The 18116-nt window shown below is 45.4% G+C and overlaps 1 protein-coding gene across 1 annotated transcript; it reads left to right on the top strand.

Annotated features, from left to right (window-relative positions):
* Positions 1-6182: 6182 nt before the first annotated feature.
* LOC123446991 (inactive protein RESTRICTED TEV MOVEMENT 2-like) lies at positions 6183-7155 on the top strand. The gene is made up of 2 exons (XM_045123540.1): positions 6183-6365; positions 6472-7155. The coding sequence occupies exons 1-2, from the start codon at positions 6275-6277 to the stop codon at positions 7044-7046; spliced, it is 666 nt and encodes a 221-aa protein (XP_044979475.1). The 5' UTR covers positions 6183-6274; the 3' UTR covers positions 7047-7155.
* Positions 7156-18116: the final 10961 nt, after the last annotated feature.

The raw sequence follows: 18116 nt of genomic DNA, 5'->3' as shown, positions 1-18116 counted from the left end.
GAGTATCGTCTGCATATTGAAGACTAACAACCCCCCTGGAATTACATTACTTAAAACCCCTGAAATCAAACCCTGCCCAACAGCTTTTGTGAGCATCTTGGTGAATACATCCGCCACCAGATTAAAGAGAATTGGGGATATGGGATCCCCTTGTTTAAGACCTTTCCCCCCTACAAAGTAGGGACCCGTAGTATCATTAATACGGACACTGAAGGTCCCCTGGAACAGTAATTTCTTTATCCACAAAATCCATTTAGATCCAAAACCTCTGGATTCAAGCATTTCAAACAAAAAATCCCAGTTAACACGGTCGTATGCTTTTTCATAATCCAACTTGAGCACAAGCCCAGGAACATTGGATTTTTTCACCTCATGAATTACTTCATGGGCAAGCACCACACTCTCTAAGATATATCTCCCTTTAATAAACGCAGTCTGATTAGGGGAAATGAGTCTATCACTAATAGGGGAAAGTCTATTAGTTAAGACTTTGGAAAAAATCTTAACAGCACAATTGCTCAGGCTAATAGGTCTAAATTTTTTCATAACATTAGCATCAGGCTCTTTTGGAATTAATATAATCAAAGCGAAGTTCAGCCTATGAATGTCTAAATTCCCACCCTCAAAATCCTTAACCATCGCCATAAAATCAGATTTGATCAATTCCCAAAAGGTTTGGTAAAACAGAAACGAAAAGCCATCCGGCCCAGGAGCACCATTGGCATATGAACCAAAAATGGCTTCTTTCACCTCCTCTTCTGAGAAATCTTTTTGGAGACTGTCATTTTCAGCCATGGTGATTAACTCATCATCCCTCCAAAAGGTAGGGCCCAAGTGAATATTATGTCTAGCCTCCTGGGAAAACAGAGATTTATAAAATGATGTTGCCACTTCCAACATCTCCTCAGAAGAAGAGACAGGACCATGCTCGCCAATTAGTTCAGCAAGATGATTCTTCCTATGACGATGATTCGCCAAAGCATGGAAGTAAGCATTATTCCTATCACCTTCTTTAATCCTACGATCTCTAGATCTCTGCCACAAGGCAATTTCCTCTTTCCTCATAATCTCTTCTAGTTCTCTCTTAATATCTTTCATACGTTTAACGTCCACATCTGTAACACAGTTGGTTTCAGCAAAGACATCTAAAATATCAAATTCCAAAATAAGATCTCTCTTTTTCTTTTTAACAGCAGCCTCAATATTAATACTCCACCCTTTGATTTTCTTCCTAAGTCTTTTAGATTTCGCAATCCAAATGTCAATAGCAGATCTGCCCACAATAGGAGCAATCCATACTGATTCAACAAGATTTTTAAAATCAGGTTGTTCCAGCCACCACTTTTCAAATCTGAACATCTTTGGGGAGGTAACCCTCCGAGCCATCGTATTTAAAATCAAAGGGGTGTGATCACTACCAATTCGGGGCAAAGCCCTAAGAGCTGAAAGGGGAAACATGGTGTCCCAAGAGGGAGAAACAAACACTCTATCAATAGTGGAGTAAATGGGTTTTTCCTGGTTATTACACCAGGTATATTTCCTGTTAGCTACACTAATTTCCATCAGCCCCCATTTGTTAATCCAATCATTAAACAAGAAGGAATTGGACTGATTCACATTACCATTGCTCTTATCAGCTCCAGATCTGGTTAGGTTAAAGTCCCCACCCAAAATAATAGGATAACTGGCTTTCTCCATAACCTCATGCAAGTCTGCAATAAAATCCATCTTGTTCTCATTGTAAGCCGTGCCATAAACAGCAACAAACTGCCAAACCACTTTATCCGTTTTATTCCTAATGGTAGCTGTAATACAGAACTTATGGTTAACAAAACCAACAGTTTCAAAAAGATCTCCATTGATGCCCACAAGGACACCACCAGCTGTACCTCTAGCAGGTAGCTAGTGCCAAACAAAATTCTTATTACCCGCAATCGTATCTAGAAGCTTACTATCAATGTTTTCTCTATTGGTTTCAGAGAAACCCACCACATCCACATTATTAATCCTCAAAAATTCTTGCAGACGTTGACTTTTTCCTGGTTGGCCTAGACCTCGTATATTCCAAAACACTCCTATCATGAGATTTTAAAAGGATGTGACAGGCTACAAAGCCTCCTAGCATGAATCAGGTTTGGACAAGTACTAACAGAAGCATCAACGCCTACTGCTCTGTTAAGTATCATGTCTTCACCACGCTTAGACCCCTTAATATCCTTATTAACAGGTGTGTAAAGGTCATCAGGGAGTACAGTCTCAGGGTTGGAATCTGCAAATTCCAAACATCTAATACTCTCCCTCAGGACCAAATCCTGAATAATATCTCCCTGCTCCTTATCACTATCTCCTATGCAAATGTCTACCCTAACAATTTGATCAGCAAGAATTTGAGTATCATTTAATGCAAAAGATTTACCTTGGAAGGAAGCAGGAATCTCCAGGTTCTTCTTTTGTAGGTATGCAGTAGCCTTCTCCATAATCTTTATGTTACCATGTTGTCTTGTAGTAGGTCTGGTGGAGAGCACAGGGCCCCATCTCTTCTCTTTATCTGTATCTTCTTTTCTTATCTTATCCATTTCCTCCACATCCAGGGATTCTAGCAATGATCTCTTAGCAGAACCAAAGCTTGTAGCTAATTGTTCAGGTAGACACATCATCTCAGGCATATCATTTTCCTCTTCATCTTTAGAATCAGCCATTTCAATCTTCCTCAGCTGTGTAGAACAGTAGTCCATGTGAGAGCCAATGTCCATATCATGTTTCAGATCCTCCATACTCTCATCAGATGCCTTCATTTGTACAGTGGGAGTTTTACCCTCAGCTTCTAGTACAAACTGCTCATGTAACTCATCCAACAACATCTCAGGGTGAAAACTAGCAGCAGATGTACATAATTCTTCCTTAATCCCAGAACCAGATTTCTTTTCCATTGAGAAGTTTGCTCTATCTAGCTCATCAATTGGTTCATCACCATCCCCATCCATATACTCCTTATCTTGATCAAACTCTTCCTCCTCTTTATCCTCATCTTCCACATCTAGATCAGGGTCATCTCCATCTCCTCCAGAACCTTCCCCATCCTGGTCAAATCCTTCCACAGTGAACAGCAATATGTAGAGCTTCTTTTTCATCTCCACCAATCTCTCATATGGAATCTTGGTAGGATCTCTACAAGCAACCTTAAATCTGACTTTCTCATAGAAACTCTTAAAAATTCCATTCCAGTCCACATCAACTAGGATACCAAAGCAGGATGCTATTTGGGCAAAAACCTTCCACGCACACCATCTGGGAGGAATACCCTCCACTTGGATCCATACTTCAGTCAGTTCACCATAAGGTTCCAGCATCCCAGCCCATTCACATATCTTAACAGAGACTCCATCAATGGGAAGATCAAATGCAGGGAATTCAATAAGGTTCTCTACTTTCTTCCAAGGAGGAAATCTCAGCAGAAACTTTCTTTCTTCTAATTCTCTCACTTCCAAGGCCACTCTTTTCCTTTGCAGAAAATTCCATTAAGCTGCACAATCAAATCAGAGGCAGAGACCTCTCCTTTAAGCACCTTTAAAACTGCACAGTTCTTGTAGTTCAACCAGTTGGATTCAGCTGCCACAGGTATGTCAATATGATAAAATCCTAGACCTACTGCAGCGCTACCAAAGTATTCAGCAGTAGGTTGCAGACGAGCCCAAGCAATACAATTATTGACATTATGTGTACCAGAGCAGATAAAGCACCTTTTTGGTTCCACACAATTGCCTACATAATGCCCAGGCCAGCTACAGTTGAAGCAAATCATCTCCTTATATCTGGGATCTAAGACTTGCACAGTGGGAGCGAGGACAGAGGCAGGGACTGTAGCAGGGTTTGAGCTTTGAGGGGCAATCTTACCAGTATCACCTGATTGCTTCTGACCTGCTGCTACCCCTTTGACAATAGGAGCTACACGAGATGGAGGAATAGCCCCCTGCCCACCTTTCTTGGGGGGATTCTTCTTGGATCGCTGCTGCCCCTTGGGATCCATGATCCCCTTCACCACAGACACGAAAGAAGCTCTCCTCTCACCACCTTCCTCACATATCCGAAACCTAGTGGGGGTAGGATCAAAACGGCCAGGGTGGACTATGGGATAACAATCTTCTACAGAGAAGCTCCCAGACCGCAACAATTTTTTCTTGATCCAGAACAGGCGGCTGCCTATTGTCGATCTAGGGTTTGGAGAGGGAGGGCAATATTTATATTTGGTGCGACGGCGTGTGGGGGAAGGGATGACCCACAGCTGTCCATAAAATTCCTCCACCTCTTCCTCCTTTCTGTCATCATAGCCAGAAGGCGTGTTTTCCTTAACCGCTTTATCCTCCACCACAGATCCATGGATCATCGATGGTTTGTACTCCTGGGCCCTCAAAGGAGGCCAGCATTTTTCCATATTCCCAGTTTGTCCTTTAGACCCAGCCCCACCATCAACTAGCCGTGGTCTCTCACTAGATATGGCTTTGGATACAAATCCATTCTCTCTCTGCAGACTGTGTTGGGGCTGTCCATTATTTTCCACCTTATCTATCTCAATTATCATATCTTCGCCACTGTTGATCTCCCCGATCACAGTACTATCAACCCCTCTTTTGCAAGCAGCCTCAGAACTACCTTTGCTAACAGAGGGAATAATACTGGACACAAGTCCATCAGGAACCAATGGATGACTGAGCAATTCATCCTCATCTCCACATTCCCCTGCTAACGCCCCAATCCCCCCAAAATGAAATCGAGGAACAATCCCCTCCTTATAAACCCTAGAATCATCACATCCCTCCTCTGCACAAGCAGGAAAACAGTATCTAATTACAGATTTACGTACCTTCGTATTTTCCAGAGGAATCTCTCCCCTGTCCCCCCCCCCCCCCCATGGTGGAGGCTCACGAAGACGAGCCCCCATGAGACGCCCTCGACGTGCTCCCTGGCCACGTCCGCGGGCATCACCCATCAGGGGAGGCGGGGTGGGCTGACACCGCGCGGCAAGTGCTCCAACGGAATGCTGGCCAGCTCCATGATCGACGGCGGTCGGATGTTGAGTCGCGCGGGGCTCGTGGATTTGAAGCGTCTCCACCTCTCCGCCTGGATCGGATCTGACGACTCTGCCTCCTGGATGGCCCAGAAGATGATGTCGTAGTCCATCCCTCGCTCCTCCCCGGCGAACCGGCAGCGCTCCGAGAACGAGCTGCACCTGATGACCTCGACGCAGATCTCCGGCCACTTCTCTCTCAGCGGAAATCTCTCCCTCACCACCCGCAGAATCTCCTCTCGCGCCTCCGGCGAGTGCGAGTCTATCTGCGGTCGTCTCTCCAGCGGCATCGCTTCCTGAATCACCACCGGCGCCGCTACCTGCGCCTGAGGACGCAAGCGGCGGATTCGCCTCCTCCGCCGTGGGTTCGCCATCTGCGCGTCGAGAGGATAGGTGGGGAGGAATGGGAAGCGGTGGAGATCGCAACCCACCCGTGCACTCGATATGGTGGGCGCAGCAACTGCGGGGCGTGGGTAGGTGTGGGAGTGGGCGGCCATTAATGGCGGCCTCGGCACGCTCGGGCGGCGTCCGCTGCGCACACGTGTTACGAACCGTGTCGCTAGACGTGTCAGTCATCTCCCCATCTCCCGCTTTACCCCCTTTCTTCGCCGTGAGCTATTTTCTCCCTGCAAACCGTCGCACGAGAGCTATTTCATCGAAAGATGTCGCACTGCTTCCAATTTCCAGGAAAGACGTCGTACAGGAGCTATTGGCCCAAAAACTACTCCTTCCGTTTCTAAATATAAGTTTTTTAAAGATTTTGTTAAAGGATCACGTACAGACGTATATAAACATATTTTAAAATATAGATTTACTCATTTTGTTTCGTATGTAGTCACCTGATGAAATGTCTATAAAAAACTTATATTTAGGAACGGAGGGGTATACAATTTCAAACGAAATATACGTGCAATTTTTCACTTGCCGAACCACGAGGCTATCCCGATCGATTGCTTTGCTTCGCTTATGCATGCAAGCGTGCCCCTTCCTGCGAAGCAATGCCTCCCCCCTCGCCCGACTCCACGGTTCCTGACTCCACCCACCCACCCACGCACGCACCCGAGGACACTATATATTTCACGCAGAGCACATCGATTTACTCCATCAGCTTCATCGATCCATCCTCACGAGCAGCTCGCACCACCTTTGTCACCTTCACCCGTTCACTGGCTGAGTTCTGCAAGCGGCGCCGTCACCCGTCAGCTAGCCATGGCCGCCGCACGGACGTACGTCGATTTCGTTCCGTCGCACGACCTCCTTGAGGACAACCGCAAGCACACTCTCGTCGTCAACCTCCCAGGTACGATTACGAATGCGTTCCTCTGCTTCTGTTCTTTAAGCCACATGGGCTGAGCTGAATTTTCCAATGACCGACGCGACGACTGTGATGCGCATGTGCAAAGCAGGGTTCAAGAAGGAGCACCTGAGGGTGCAGATCGACAACTACGGCCTGCTGAGGGTCAGCGGCGAGCGGCCGCTCGAGGGCGGCCAGTGGAGCCGCTTCCGCAAGGAGTTCCAGGTCCCCGAGGGCTGCGACGCCGGCGGCATCCGCGCCAGGTTCGACAAGGACGGCGTCCTCCACCTCACCATGCCCAGGCTCACGCCCCTGGAGCTCGATCCAAAGGCAGCGGCGGACGCCGCCGCCGGCGCAGAAGCTGCGCAGCACGCCGCCGCTGCTGCAGAAGAGAAGAAGCGGCAGGAGGAGATGGAGAAGGAGGACGCGAGGAAGCGTCATGCGGGTGAGGTGGACGACTACGCCAGCGACGACGGCGAAGGCGCACGCCAGGCGGCGTCTGCCGGCCGGCAGGCGTACGGCTTCGCCCGGGACCGGAGCAGGAGCGGGATGGTGAGGGCACTCCTCCTCGCCGTGGCGGTGGCCTTGGTTGGCGTTGCTGGCCTGTATGCTCGGTACAGGTGGATGGATCCGTCGGCTGAGACGGCGCCGGCAGATGGTGCCATCTTTGGCCTCTCTGACCATTGATCACAAACACCGTTCACATAAGATCATTCGAGAAAAACAGTGACGAAGATACGGGACGAGAAGAGCCCTCGTCTGAAAATACTTGTGAATATATATGGTCTTTATAGAATACTAGCAAATATGCTCGTGGCGTTGCAACCGAAAAAATATTAGATTATGCAGATATGATAGATATAAAAAAGTATGATTTCATAAACAAAAAATATGATGCTCATCGCGACTTGATTTCTTAAGACGTCACAACATAATATTTTATGGCTAAGCAAACTGTATTTACGTACCCTGTCTGAGCTATACTGATGAATGATGTACCTCGACTTAACTTAGCGTAGCGGTGATTATCATAACCAGTATTCTGGTACGAGAATAAACATAATTATGTACAAAACAAACCCATAAAAAGGTGTGTCAATTTGGTTGGGCTCAGCGTTGTACAAAACACGAAAACCTTTTTTTACCTAACGCGAGGGACTAAAAAAAATCATAAAACGACCTCCAGAGGTCTCGTAATAAAACTTTTATGTAAGCGACATTTAGGTTTGTTCATTATTTACGGATGTGGTTTAATTTTTGCGAGCATTTTCTAAAAATAGATGGAGATGTTTTTCAAATTCCTGAATATGCTTTGAGTACCGGATCATTTTTTAAATTTTTGAACATTTCTTACTTCGTGAAAAATTATTTGTGATTTTTTTATAGTGTGTGAGCAATTTCTGAACTCATGAACTTTTTATGATTTTTCGAATATTTTTCTGACTTCACAAATGGTTTATCATTTTCCTACTTTTTTTCAAACTCGCAACTTATTGATATGCAAGGATCTAAATAAAATCATGAAATGACCTTTACAGATCTCCTAATAAAACCTTTACGTAAGCGACAGTTCGTTTTGTTCATTATTTATGGATGTGTATTAATTTTTATGAAGATTTTCTAAAAGATGATGGACAAGCCAAATTCATGAATGTGTTTTGATTACTGGATAATTTTATATAAAAATCATGATCATTTAGTATTTCATTATAATTTATTTGAAATCGTGATTTTTTTATAATATATGTGAGCAATTTTCAAACTCATGAATATTTTATGACGTTTTGAATATATTTGTCGAATACACAAACAGTTTTTGCTTTTTCCTACATTTTTTATACTCATAAATTTTTGATACTTTGTTCTTTTGAAATCTGGAATTAATTTAGGGAAGAAAAAACAAAAATGAAAAAAAATACAAAACAGGGGGTGCCCTCACCTGCACATGGGCCGACCCATGCTTTAGAGAGGTAAGGAAAAAGGAGAAAAAGGAGGGAAAACATGTGAGATCCAGGGATCGGACCCTGGTCTCGAGTCTCAAGCTTTCACCGTTAGCCATTGTGCTACTCGTCGCTTGTTGTTCTCCTATTGTATCGGGTAATATAACAGCAAAGAACGGCGCCGACTTCTGAAATCCGAAAAGCGAACCGTTTTTTGACTTATGAGTGGCATTGGTGGGTAATTTTAGCCAACTATGGAGGCAATTTAAATGACGGACAACCAGAAATCGTATTTGTTTTATTATTAGGGAGAGATATGAGCAAATTACTGCGAGGTTTAATATAAATAAATAACAAATAAATCAATACAACAATAACGAAGATTGAACTAGTTATGCAGACTAGCATAGTAGACGAATATATTAAATCTATGTCACAAACTAGACATAATTATTCTTACAGGATCTCAAACAAAGATGACAATTGCATACGGTGCAGCATGAGCAGAACCGTCGGCGTTAGTGTTGTCGTCCATGTCGTTGATAAAGAGGTTCCCGAGAACAGGAAATAAATCATCGTCTAGGAAGTAGTCGCTGCCAGCAGTCGCGTGATTGCGGTCCCCAAAAACCTGATCGCCGCTCTCCTGTATAGGATCACGAGAGGCGGGGTTCCGGAGGCCTACTGTCCCTTCTCGCATTGCATGTCGGAAGGAGGGATAGAGAAGAATTGGATGGCGGCGCAATGGTTTGAAACAGTGCGAAATCATATGTTATGACGGCGGCTAGGGTTTAGAGGGACCTCACATGTATATATGCGCGTCCTGAGAGACGTGGACTAGACCCATGTCTGAGTCCTTACCACCTACGATCCGACGTTTCAGATCGGGGCGTGTCTATTACGGACTTTTCGTTCCCGACTGGCAAAAATAAGCGCGTAGGTATGATATCGGTTCGGCTCAATCTGGCAACCCGCGGCGCGTCATGACGAGGCGTCGCGTTGCGAGGCGAGCGAGGAGGAGGTGAGTGCGAGGGCCTCTTCTCTTCTCATGCTCACACAAGTGCTAGAAGAACTCACCTTATAAGGAAGTGTAGTTCTCTTCCAACTAGCATTTATCATTTATCTACTCGAGGACGAGCAGAAATTAAGCTTGGGGATGTTGACACGTCCCAAATCGTATCTATAATTTATGTTTGTCCCATGATCTTTTGGATGATATTGTTATATGTTTTGCTACACTTTTATATCATTTTACACATATTTGTACTAACGTACTAACTCAGTGCACCCAGTGTCAGTTTCTGTCTGCTGATGTTATTTTGCAGGGGCTTTTGCCCAATTTTCCGAGGCCCGAAAAATTCCAGAAAAAATGTATAAAAAATAGTGTAACGGAAGCTTTGAGATCATCAAAGATGGGCCAGAGGGGGGCCAGGGGCCGCCCAGGCGACCTGCTGGCACGGCCTACCCCCTGGTCGCCCCAGGAGGCCGCCTGGGTGGGCCCCACCTCCTCCGGTGCCCTCCTTTGGCCTATATTTAGACTCCCGAGAGGAAACCCTTCCACAACTTCCAAAATCGTGAATTTCTCCATCGTTCCGCTGTCGCAACGCTTCCGAGATCGGGAGCGTCAGGAGACCTCTTTCCGACACCATTCTGGAGGGAGGATTGACCTTCGGGAGCTTCTCCACCGCCATGGACACTTCCCGGACGTGCCGTGAGTAGTCCTCCTTGGACCATGATACGTCTCAAACGTATCTATAATTTTTGATAGTTTCATCCTGTTATCTTGTCTTCTTTGGTTGTTTTATGTACCTTTTATATCTTTTTTGGGACTAACTTATTAATTCAGTGCCAAGTGCCAGTTCCTGTTTTTTCCGTGTTTTTGACTCTTTTCAGATCTGATTTTGGAAAAGAGTCCAAACGGAAGAAAAATCCCGAAATGATTTTTTCCCGAACCGAAGAAGACCAGGGGCTTTTGGGCCAAGCCAGGTGGGCTCCAGGGAGCCCACAAGCCCCCACTCCACCACCAGGGGGAGGCGGCGGTGGGCAGGCTTGTGGCCTCCCTAGCCGCCCCCTGACCTAGGTCTTTGGCCTATAAATTCCAAAATATTCAACAAAAAATCAGGGGAGCCTCGAAAATACTTTTCCGCCACCGCAAGCTTCCGTTTCCGCGAGATCTCATCTGGAGACCCTACCCGGCGCCCTGCCGGAGGAGACTTTGGAGTTGGAGGGCTTCTTCATCATCATCATCGCCCCTCCAATGACTCGTGAGTAGTTCACTTCAGACCTACGGGTCCGTAGTGTTGGGGAACGTCGCATGGGAAACAAAAAATTTCCTACGCGCACGAAGACCTATCATGGTGATGTCCATCTACGAGAGGGGATGAGTGATCTACGTACCCTTGTAGATCGTACAGCAGAAGCGTTTAGAGAACGCGGTTGATGTAGTGTAACGTCCTCACGTCCCTCGATCCGCCCCGCGAACAATCCCGCGATCAGTCCCACGATCTAGTACCGAACGGACGGCACCTCCGCGTTCAGCACACGTACAGCTCGACGATGATCTCGGCCTTCTTGATCCAGCAAGAGAGACGGAGAGGTAGAAGAGTTCTCCGGCAGCGTGACGGCGCTCCGGAGGTTGGTGATGATCTTGTCTCAGCAGGGCTCCGCCCGAGCTCCGCAGAAACACGATCTAGAGGAAAAACTATGGAGGTATGTGGTCGGGCAGCCGTGAGAAAGTCATCTCAAATCTGCCCTAAAAGCCCCATATATATAGGAGGAGGGAGGGGGACCTTGCCTTGGGGTCCAAGGGATCCCCAAGGGGTCGGCCGAGCCAGGGGGGAGGACTCTCCCCCCCCCCCAAACCGAGTCCTACTTGGTTTGGTGGGAGGGAGTCCTTCCCCCTTCCCACTTCTTCCTTTTTTTTTTCTTTCCTTTGATTTTTTCTCTCTTGGCGCATAGGGGATTGGTGGGCTGTCCCACCAGCCCACTAAGGGCTGGTGTGACCCCCCCAAATGCCTATGGGCTTCCCCGGAGTGGGTTGCCCCCCTCCGGTGAACTCCCGGAACCCATTCGTCATTCCCGGTACATTCCCGGTAACTCCGAAAACCTTCCGGTAATCAAATGAGGTCATCCTATATATCAATCTTCGTTTTTGGACTATTCCGGAAACCCTCGTGACGTCCGTGATCTCATCCGGGACTCCGAACAACATTCGGCAACCAACCATATAACTCAAATACGCATAAAACAACGTCGAACCTTAAGTGTGCAGACCCTGCGGGTTCGAGAACTATGTAGACATGACCCGAGAGACTCCTCGGTCAATATCCAACAGCGGGACCTGGATGCCCATATTGGATCCTACATATTCTACGAAGATCTTATCGTTTGAACCTCAGTGCCAAGGATTCGTATAATCCCGTATGTCATTCCCTTTGTCCTTCGGTATGTTACTTGCCCGAGATTCGATCGTCAGTATCCGCATACCTATTTCAATCTCGTTTACCGGCAAGTCTCTTTACTCGTTCCGTAATACAAGATCCCGCAACTTACACTAAGTTACATTGCTTGCAAGGCTTTATGTGTGATGTTGTATTACCGAGTGGGCCCCGAGATACCTCTCCGTCACACGGAGTGACAAATCCCAGTCTTGATCCATACTAACTCAACTAACACCTTCGGAGATACCTGTAGAGCATCTTTATAGTCACCCAGTTACGTTGCGACGTTTGATACACACAAAGCATTCCTCCGGTGTCAGTGAGTTATATGATCTCATGGTCATAGGAATAAATACTTGACACGCAGAAAAGAGTAGCAACAAAATGACACGATCAACATGCTACGTCTATTAGTTTGGGTCTAGTCCATCACGTGATTCTCCTAATGACGTGATCCAGTTATCAAGCAACAACACTTTGTTCATAATCAGAAGACACTGACTATCATCGATCAACTGGCTAGCCAACTAGAGGCATGCTAGGGACGGTGTTTTGTCTATGTATCCACACATGTAAATGAGTCTTCATTCAATACAATTATAGCATGGATAATAAACTATTATCTTGATACAGGAATTATAATAATAACTATACATTTATTATTGCCTCTAGGGAATAATTCCAACACGTAGTTAGTAGCTAGATGGCTTCTTCTCTCTCTTGGATCTTCAATACAAAGTTCTCCATGATCTTCATGGAGATCTATCCGATGTAATCTTCTTTGGCGGTGTGTTTGTCGAGATCCAATGAATTGTGGATTTGTGATCAGATTATCTATGATATATATTTGAGTCTTTGCTGATTTCTTATATGCATGATTTGTTATCATTGTCTCTCCGAGTCTTGGGTTTTGTTTGGCCGACTAGATCTACGATTCTTGCAATGGGAGAAGTGCTTGGTTTTGGGTTCTGCCATGTTGTGACCTTTCCCAGTGACAGTAGGGGCAGCAAGGCACACATCAAGTAGTTGCCATCAAGGGTAAAAAGATGGGGTTTTTATCATTGGTTTGATATTATCCCTCTACATCATGTCATCTTGCTTAAGGCGTTACTCTGTTCTTATGGACTTAATACACTAGATGCATGCTGGATAGCGGTCGACGTGTGGAGTAATAGTAGTAGATGCAGACAATATCGGTCTACTTGTTTTGGACGTGATGCCTATAGATATAACCATTGCATAGATATCGTCACGACTTTGCGTGGTTCTATCAATTGCTCGACAGTAATTTGTTCTCCCACCATCTACTTGCTTTCATGAGAGAAGCCACTAGTAAATACTACGGCCCCCGGGTCTATTCACATCCATCGTTTACACCTCCGCTTTTACTTTGCTTTGTTACTTTGTTGCTTTCAGTTCTCACTTGGCAAACAATCTATAAGGGATTGACAACCCCTTCATAGCGTTGGGTGCAAGCTTTTGTGTTTGTGCAGGATCTTGAGATACTCCTCCGCCGGATTGATACCTTGGTTCTCAAACTGAGGGAAATACTTACCGTCGTTGTGCTACATCACCCTTTCCGCTTCGAGGTAACACCAACGCAAGGCTCCAAGGCCACGAGGGAAATCCTTAGCATACTTGCCTAGGAAGTCCCTTAAGGCGTAGCCGCAGCTGAAGGATTCCTGGTGCCGTCGACACATCTATTTCTGGCGCCGTTGCAAGGGATACACAGCAAACATCAGACCATGAGTCCATGACCAGTAGCTATGTGATGTCTTCTCTCCAATCTTGTGATTCAATGGTTAGTCCTTGTGAGCTGCCCTACATGATCAAGGCATCTTTGTAATTCTCTTGCTATTGCTATGCTCGGTTTGTTGGGATCCGAGGGATTATGGGATTATGTTTAGATTGTTATGAGTTACATATTTGATTAGTGATTCATGCATGTTCTCCGTTGCTATTTATTGCTTTGGCCGAGTAGTAGATTGTAACTCAAAGAGGGAGTGTTATACATGATTGTGGGTTCATGCCCCTCGATGTCTAGCTTGAGTCACAGAAACATGATACTAGGGGATGTGTTGTTGCCACCAGGGAGAAAACAACGGTGCTTGTGACCACAGTTGCAAGGATTGTTTACCTTACGCATAGTTCGTTAATGCAGTTGTCCGTTGATTTGAGTTTACACTTTGGGTGGGGCTCGCTGTTGGAAATATGCCCTAGAGACAATAATAAATTAGTTATTATTATATTTCTTTGTTCATGATAATCGTTTATTATCCATGTTATAATTGTATTGATTGGAAACACAAATACATGTGTGGATACATAGACAAAACACTGTCCCTAGTAAGCCTCTACTTGACTAGCTCGTTGATCAAAGATGGTTAAGGTTTCCTAACCATAGACAAGTGTTGTCACTTGATACTTGGATCACATCATTAGGAGATTGATGTGATGGACAAGACCCAAACTGTAAACATAGCATATGATCGTGTCAGTTTATTGTTACTGTTTTCTACATGTCAATGTACCTGTTCCTATGACCATGAGATCATGCAACTCCCGGACACCGGAGGAATACGTTGTGGATTATCAAACGTCGCAACGTAACTTGGTGACTATAAAAGTGCTCTACAGGTATCTCCAAAGGTTGTTGGAAATATGCCCTAGAGGCAATAATAAATTAGTTATTATTATATTTCTTTGTTCATGATAATCGTTTATTATCCATGCTATAATTGTATTGATTGGAAACACAATACTTGTGTGGATACATAGACAAAACACTGTCCCTAGTAAGCCTCTAGTTGACTAGCTCGTTGATCAAAGATGGCCAAGGTTTCCTGGCCATAGGCAAGTGTTGTTACTTGATAACGGGATCATATCATTAGGAGAATCATGTGATGGACTAGACCCAAACTAATAGACGTAGCATGTTGATCGTGTCATTTTGTTGCTACTGTTTTCTGCGTGTCAAGTATTTGTTCCTATGACCATGAGATCATATAACTCACTGACACCGGAGGAATGCTTTGTGTGTATCAAACGTCGCAACGTAACTGGGTGACTATAAAGATGCTCTACAGGTATCTCCGAAGGTGTTAGTTGAGTTAGTATGGATCTAGACTGGGATTTGTCACTCCGTGTGACGGAGAGGTATCTCGGGGCCCACTCGGTAATACAACATCACACACAAGCCTTGCAAGCAATATGACTTAGTGTAAGTTGCGGGATCTTGTATTACGGAACGAGTAAAGAGACTTGCCGGTAAACGAGATTGAAATAGGTATGCGGATAGTGACGATCGAATCTCGGGCAAGTAACATACGAAGGACAAAGGGAATGACATCGGGATTATATGAATCCTTGGCACTGAGGTTCAAACGATAAGATCTTCGTAGAATATGTAGGATCCAATATGGGCATCCAGGTCCCGCTATTGGATATTGACCGAGGAATCTCTCGGGTCATGTCTACATAGTTCTCGAACCCGCAGGGTCAGCACACTTAAGGTTCGACGTTGTTCTATGCGTATTTGAATTATATGGTTGGTTACCGAATGTTGTTCGGAGTCCCGGATGAGATCACGGACGTCACGAGGGTTTCCGAAATGGTCCGGAAACGAAGATTGATATATAGGATGACCTCATTTGATTACCGGAAGGTTTTCGGAGTTACCGGGAATGTACCGGGAATGACGAATGGGTTCCGGGTGTTCACCGGGGGGGCAACTCTCCCCGGGGAAGCCCATAGGCCTTGGGGGTGGCGCACCAGCCCTTAGTGGGCTGGTGGGACAGCTCAAGAAGGCCCTATGCGCCATAGGAAGAAAATCAAAGAGAAAAGGAAAAAAAGAGGAGGTGGGAAAGGGGGGAAGGACTCCTCCTTCGAAACCTAGTTGGACTCGGTTTGGAAGGGGAGGGTTGCCCCCCTTGGCTCGGCCGACCCCCTTGGGAGTCCTTGGACCCCAAGGCAAGGCTCCCCCTCCTCCCCCTATATATACGGAGGTTTTAGGGCTGATTTGAGACAACTTTGCCACGGCAGCCCGACCACATATCTCCACGGTTTCACCTCTAGATCGCGTTTCTGCGGAGCTCGGGCGAAGCCCTGCTGAGATAAGATCACCACCAACCTCCGGAGCGCCGTCACGCTGCCGGAGAACTCATCTACCTCTCCGTCTCTCTTGCTGGATCAAGAAGGCCGAGATCATCGTCGAGCTGTACGTGTGCTGAACGCGGAGGTGCCGTCCGTTCGGCACTAGATCGTGGGACTGATCGCGGGGCGGATCGAGGGACGTGAGGACGTTCCACTACATCAACCGCGTTCACTAACGCTTCTGATGTGCGGTCTACAAGGGTACGTAGATCGAACATCCCCTCTCGTAGATGGACATCACCATGATAGGTCTTCGTGCGCGTAGGAATTTTTTTTGTTTCCCATGCGACGTTCCCAACACTCGCAACTTAATACCGGCGAGATGTTCTAGATAGATATCTCAAGGTGGATGATTAGTAAGTAGATGCTGATGAATAAACGGTCTACTTGTCTTGGCGTACTGCCCATTACTATTGAACCTCTAACTATCAAGTAGCATAATTAGCATTGCGGTGTGTTCATAATTATATCAATTGCCAAACTGTGATTTGTTTACCCAGGCATAGTTGTTTATCGTCTTTTGGAAAAGAGACATCACCAGTGAACATCATGTGACTCCGGTCCATATCATCATCATGGTTTACACCTCCATCATTTACCTCTTTCATTTACTTTTCCGTTGCAATCACTATTACGTATACCTTCCCGCTTGTGTTTTGATCCTTTGCAAACTACAAGGCCGGAGAGATTTACAACCTCTGTGTACTCGTTGGGAGCAAAGTTATTTGTTGTGTGTGCAGGTCCACGTCTTCTGTTGACCAGGACAGGAGACACCTACTTGTTGATCCTAGGAGTCCTCTTGGTTCGATAAACCTTACAGTTCCGGTGTAAGGAAAAACTTGTTGCTGACTACATCTCAACCTTCCACTTGCGGTAACCAACGAGGTGAGAGAAGTATATACATCATCTCGTCATCACCTGCACGCTTCCTACTAAAAAAATAAAGCATGTCAACTGGTTAGAAATTGAAAAATTCATCCAAATAGTAAACATCGCAAACATTAGCCCACATACTTTGACCTTTCAGGAGTGTAACAACATTTGGTAGATCCAACTCCGTGCCCAAGTTCCTGGCACAGCTTGCATATATTTTTCTTACCTTTTTGGACATTTTTGGCTTTGCATCCTTCTTTTCTTTCCCCTTTTTAATACTCCCACCTTTCTCGAACCATGCCTTAAATCTACTTTGTTTTGGCCTCCCAGCCTTTATTTTTGTTAGGGGAGGACACATAGAAAATTCAATTTCCACTTCAAGCCATTGAGACTGATCTGTAAGTGCTGGAATTGGAGTTGCATATGCAGCCTTGAATATTGCTACTGAGTAATATCCGTGCAAATATGGGTGCATGTTTAACTTTGGTCGGGAAGCCAAGAAAAGTATGGCATGATCACATGGTTTTTCAGTGTGTTGCGACTCCAAACAAGTGCAATCATGCATTTCAGTGTTAACAACATGCCTTCTACCAATTTTGGTATCTCTAACTTCAACATCCCACAGAGAAGATTTTTAAATAGATAAATGTGTAAGATTTCTTCTCCCGTTGACCATGTGTTGTACCACTGCAGGAAGCTTATCCCCTTTTAAACAATCACCAATCCTTCTTCTCAATTCCCACAAGCGCATGATCATGATCATGGATTGGTCAACCATGTCATGCACAAGCAAGTTGTTTAACTGCTTCACCTTGTTGTTAAAACTTTCTGGAAACTTGTTTTTGATATGATCACACTTGATGGCAGTGTTAAATCCCGACCTATACCATAATAGAGAGTGGTAGGTGTTCACCCATGGACCAAACTCACGGCATGATATCATTATCTTACCAAGATGATATGAATGTGTTTGTTTAGTGTAAGATCTTTCTGAAGGCCACATGCAACCAAATTCTTCCCCTCTAAATTTTTTGATCAAATTCATCCACATATGGCCGAAGCACTCCCTCTGCTCACAATGGTGGAAAACATTTTTGACTGCGTTTTCTAGCCCTTTGCATGCATCTGTATGGACTGCCAAAGGTGACACTAGTCATGTCCATCTTTTCAATTGCATCATGAACCATGTCCATGAGACCTCTGTCTCTGACTGAAACAAGCCAATAGCAACATGGAACATCTGGTTGTGTCCATCTGAAGCATTGCAAGCTGTCAATTGACCATTCCACTTAATAGTCAAAAACGATGAGTCTATGCTCAAATATGGACGACACCCTGCCTTGAAGGCATCGACG

The sequence above is a fragment of the Hordeum vulgare genome, chromosome 4H, assembly GCF_904849725.1.
Source record: "Hordeum vulgare subsp. vulgare chromosome 4H, MorexV3_pseudomolecules_assembly, whole genome shotgun sequence".
NCBI lineage: Eukaryota > Viridiplantae > Streptophyta > Magnoliopsida > Poales > Poaceae > Hordeum > Hordeum vulgare.
Note: the sequence above shows the minus strand (reverse complement) of the source record. Positions and strands in the feature narration are given on the sequence as shown.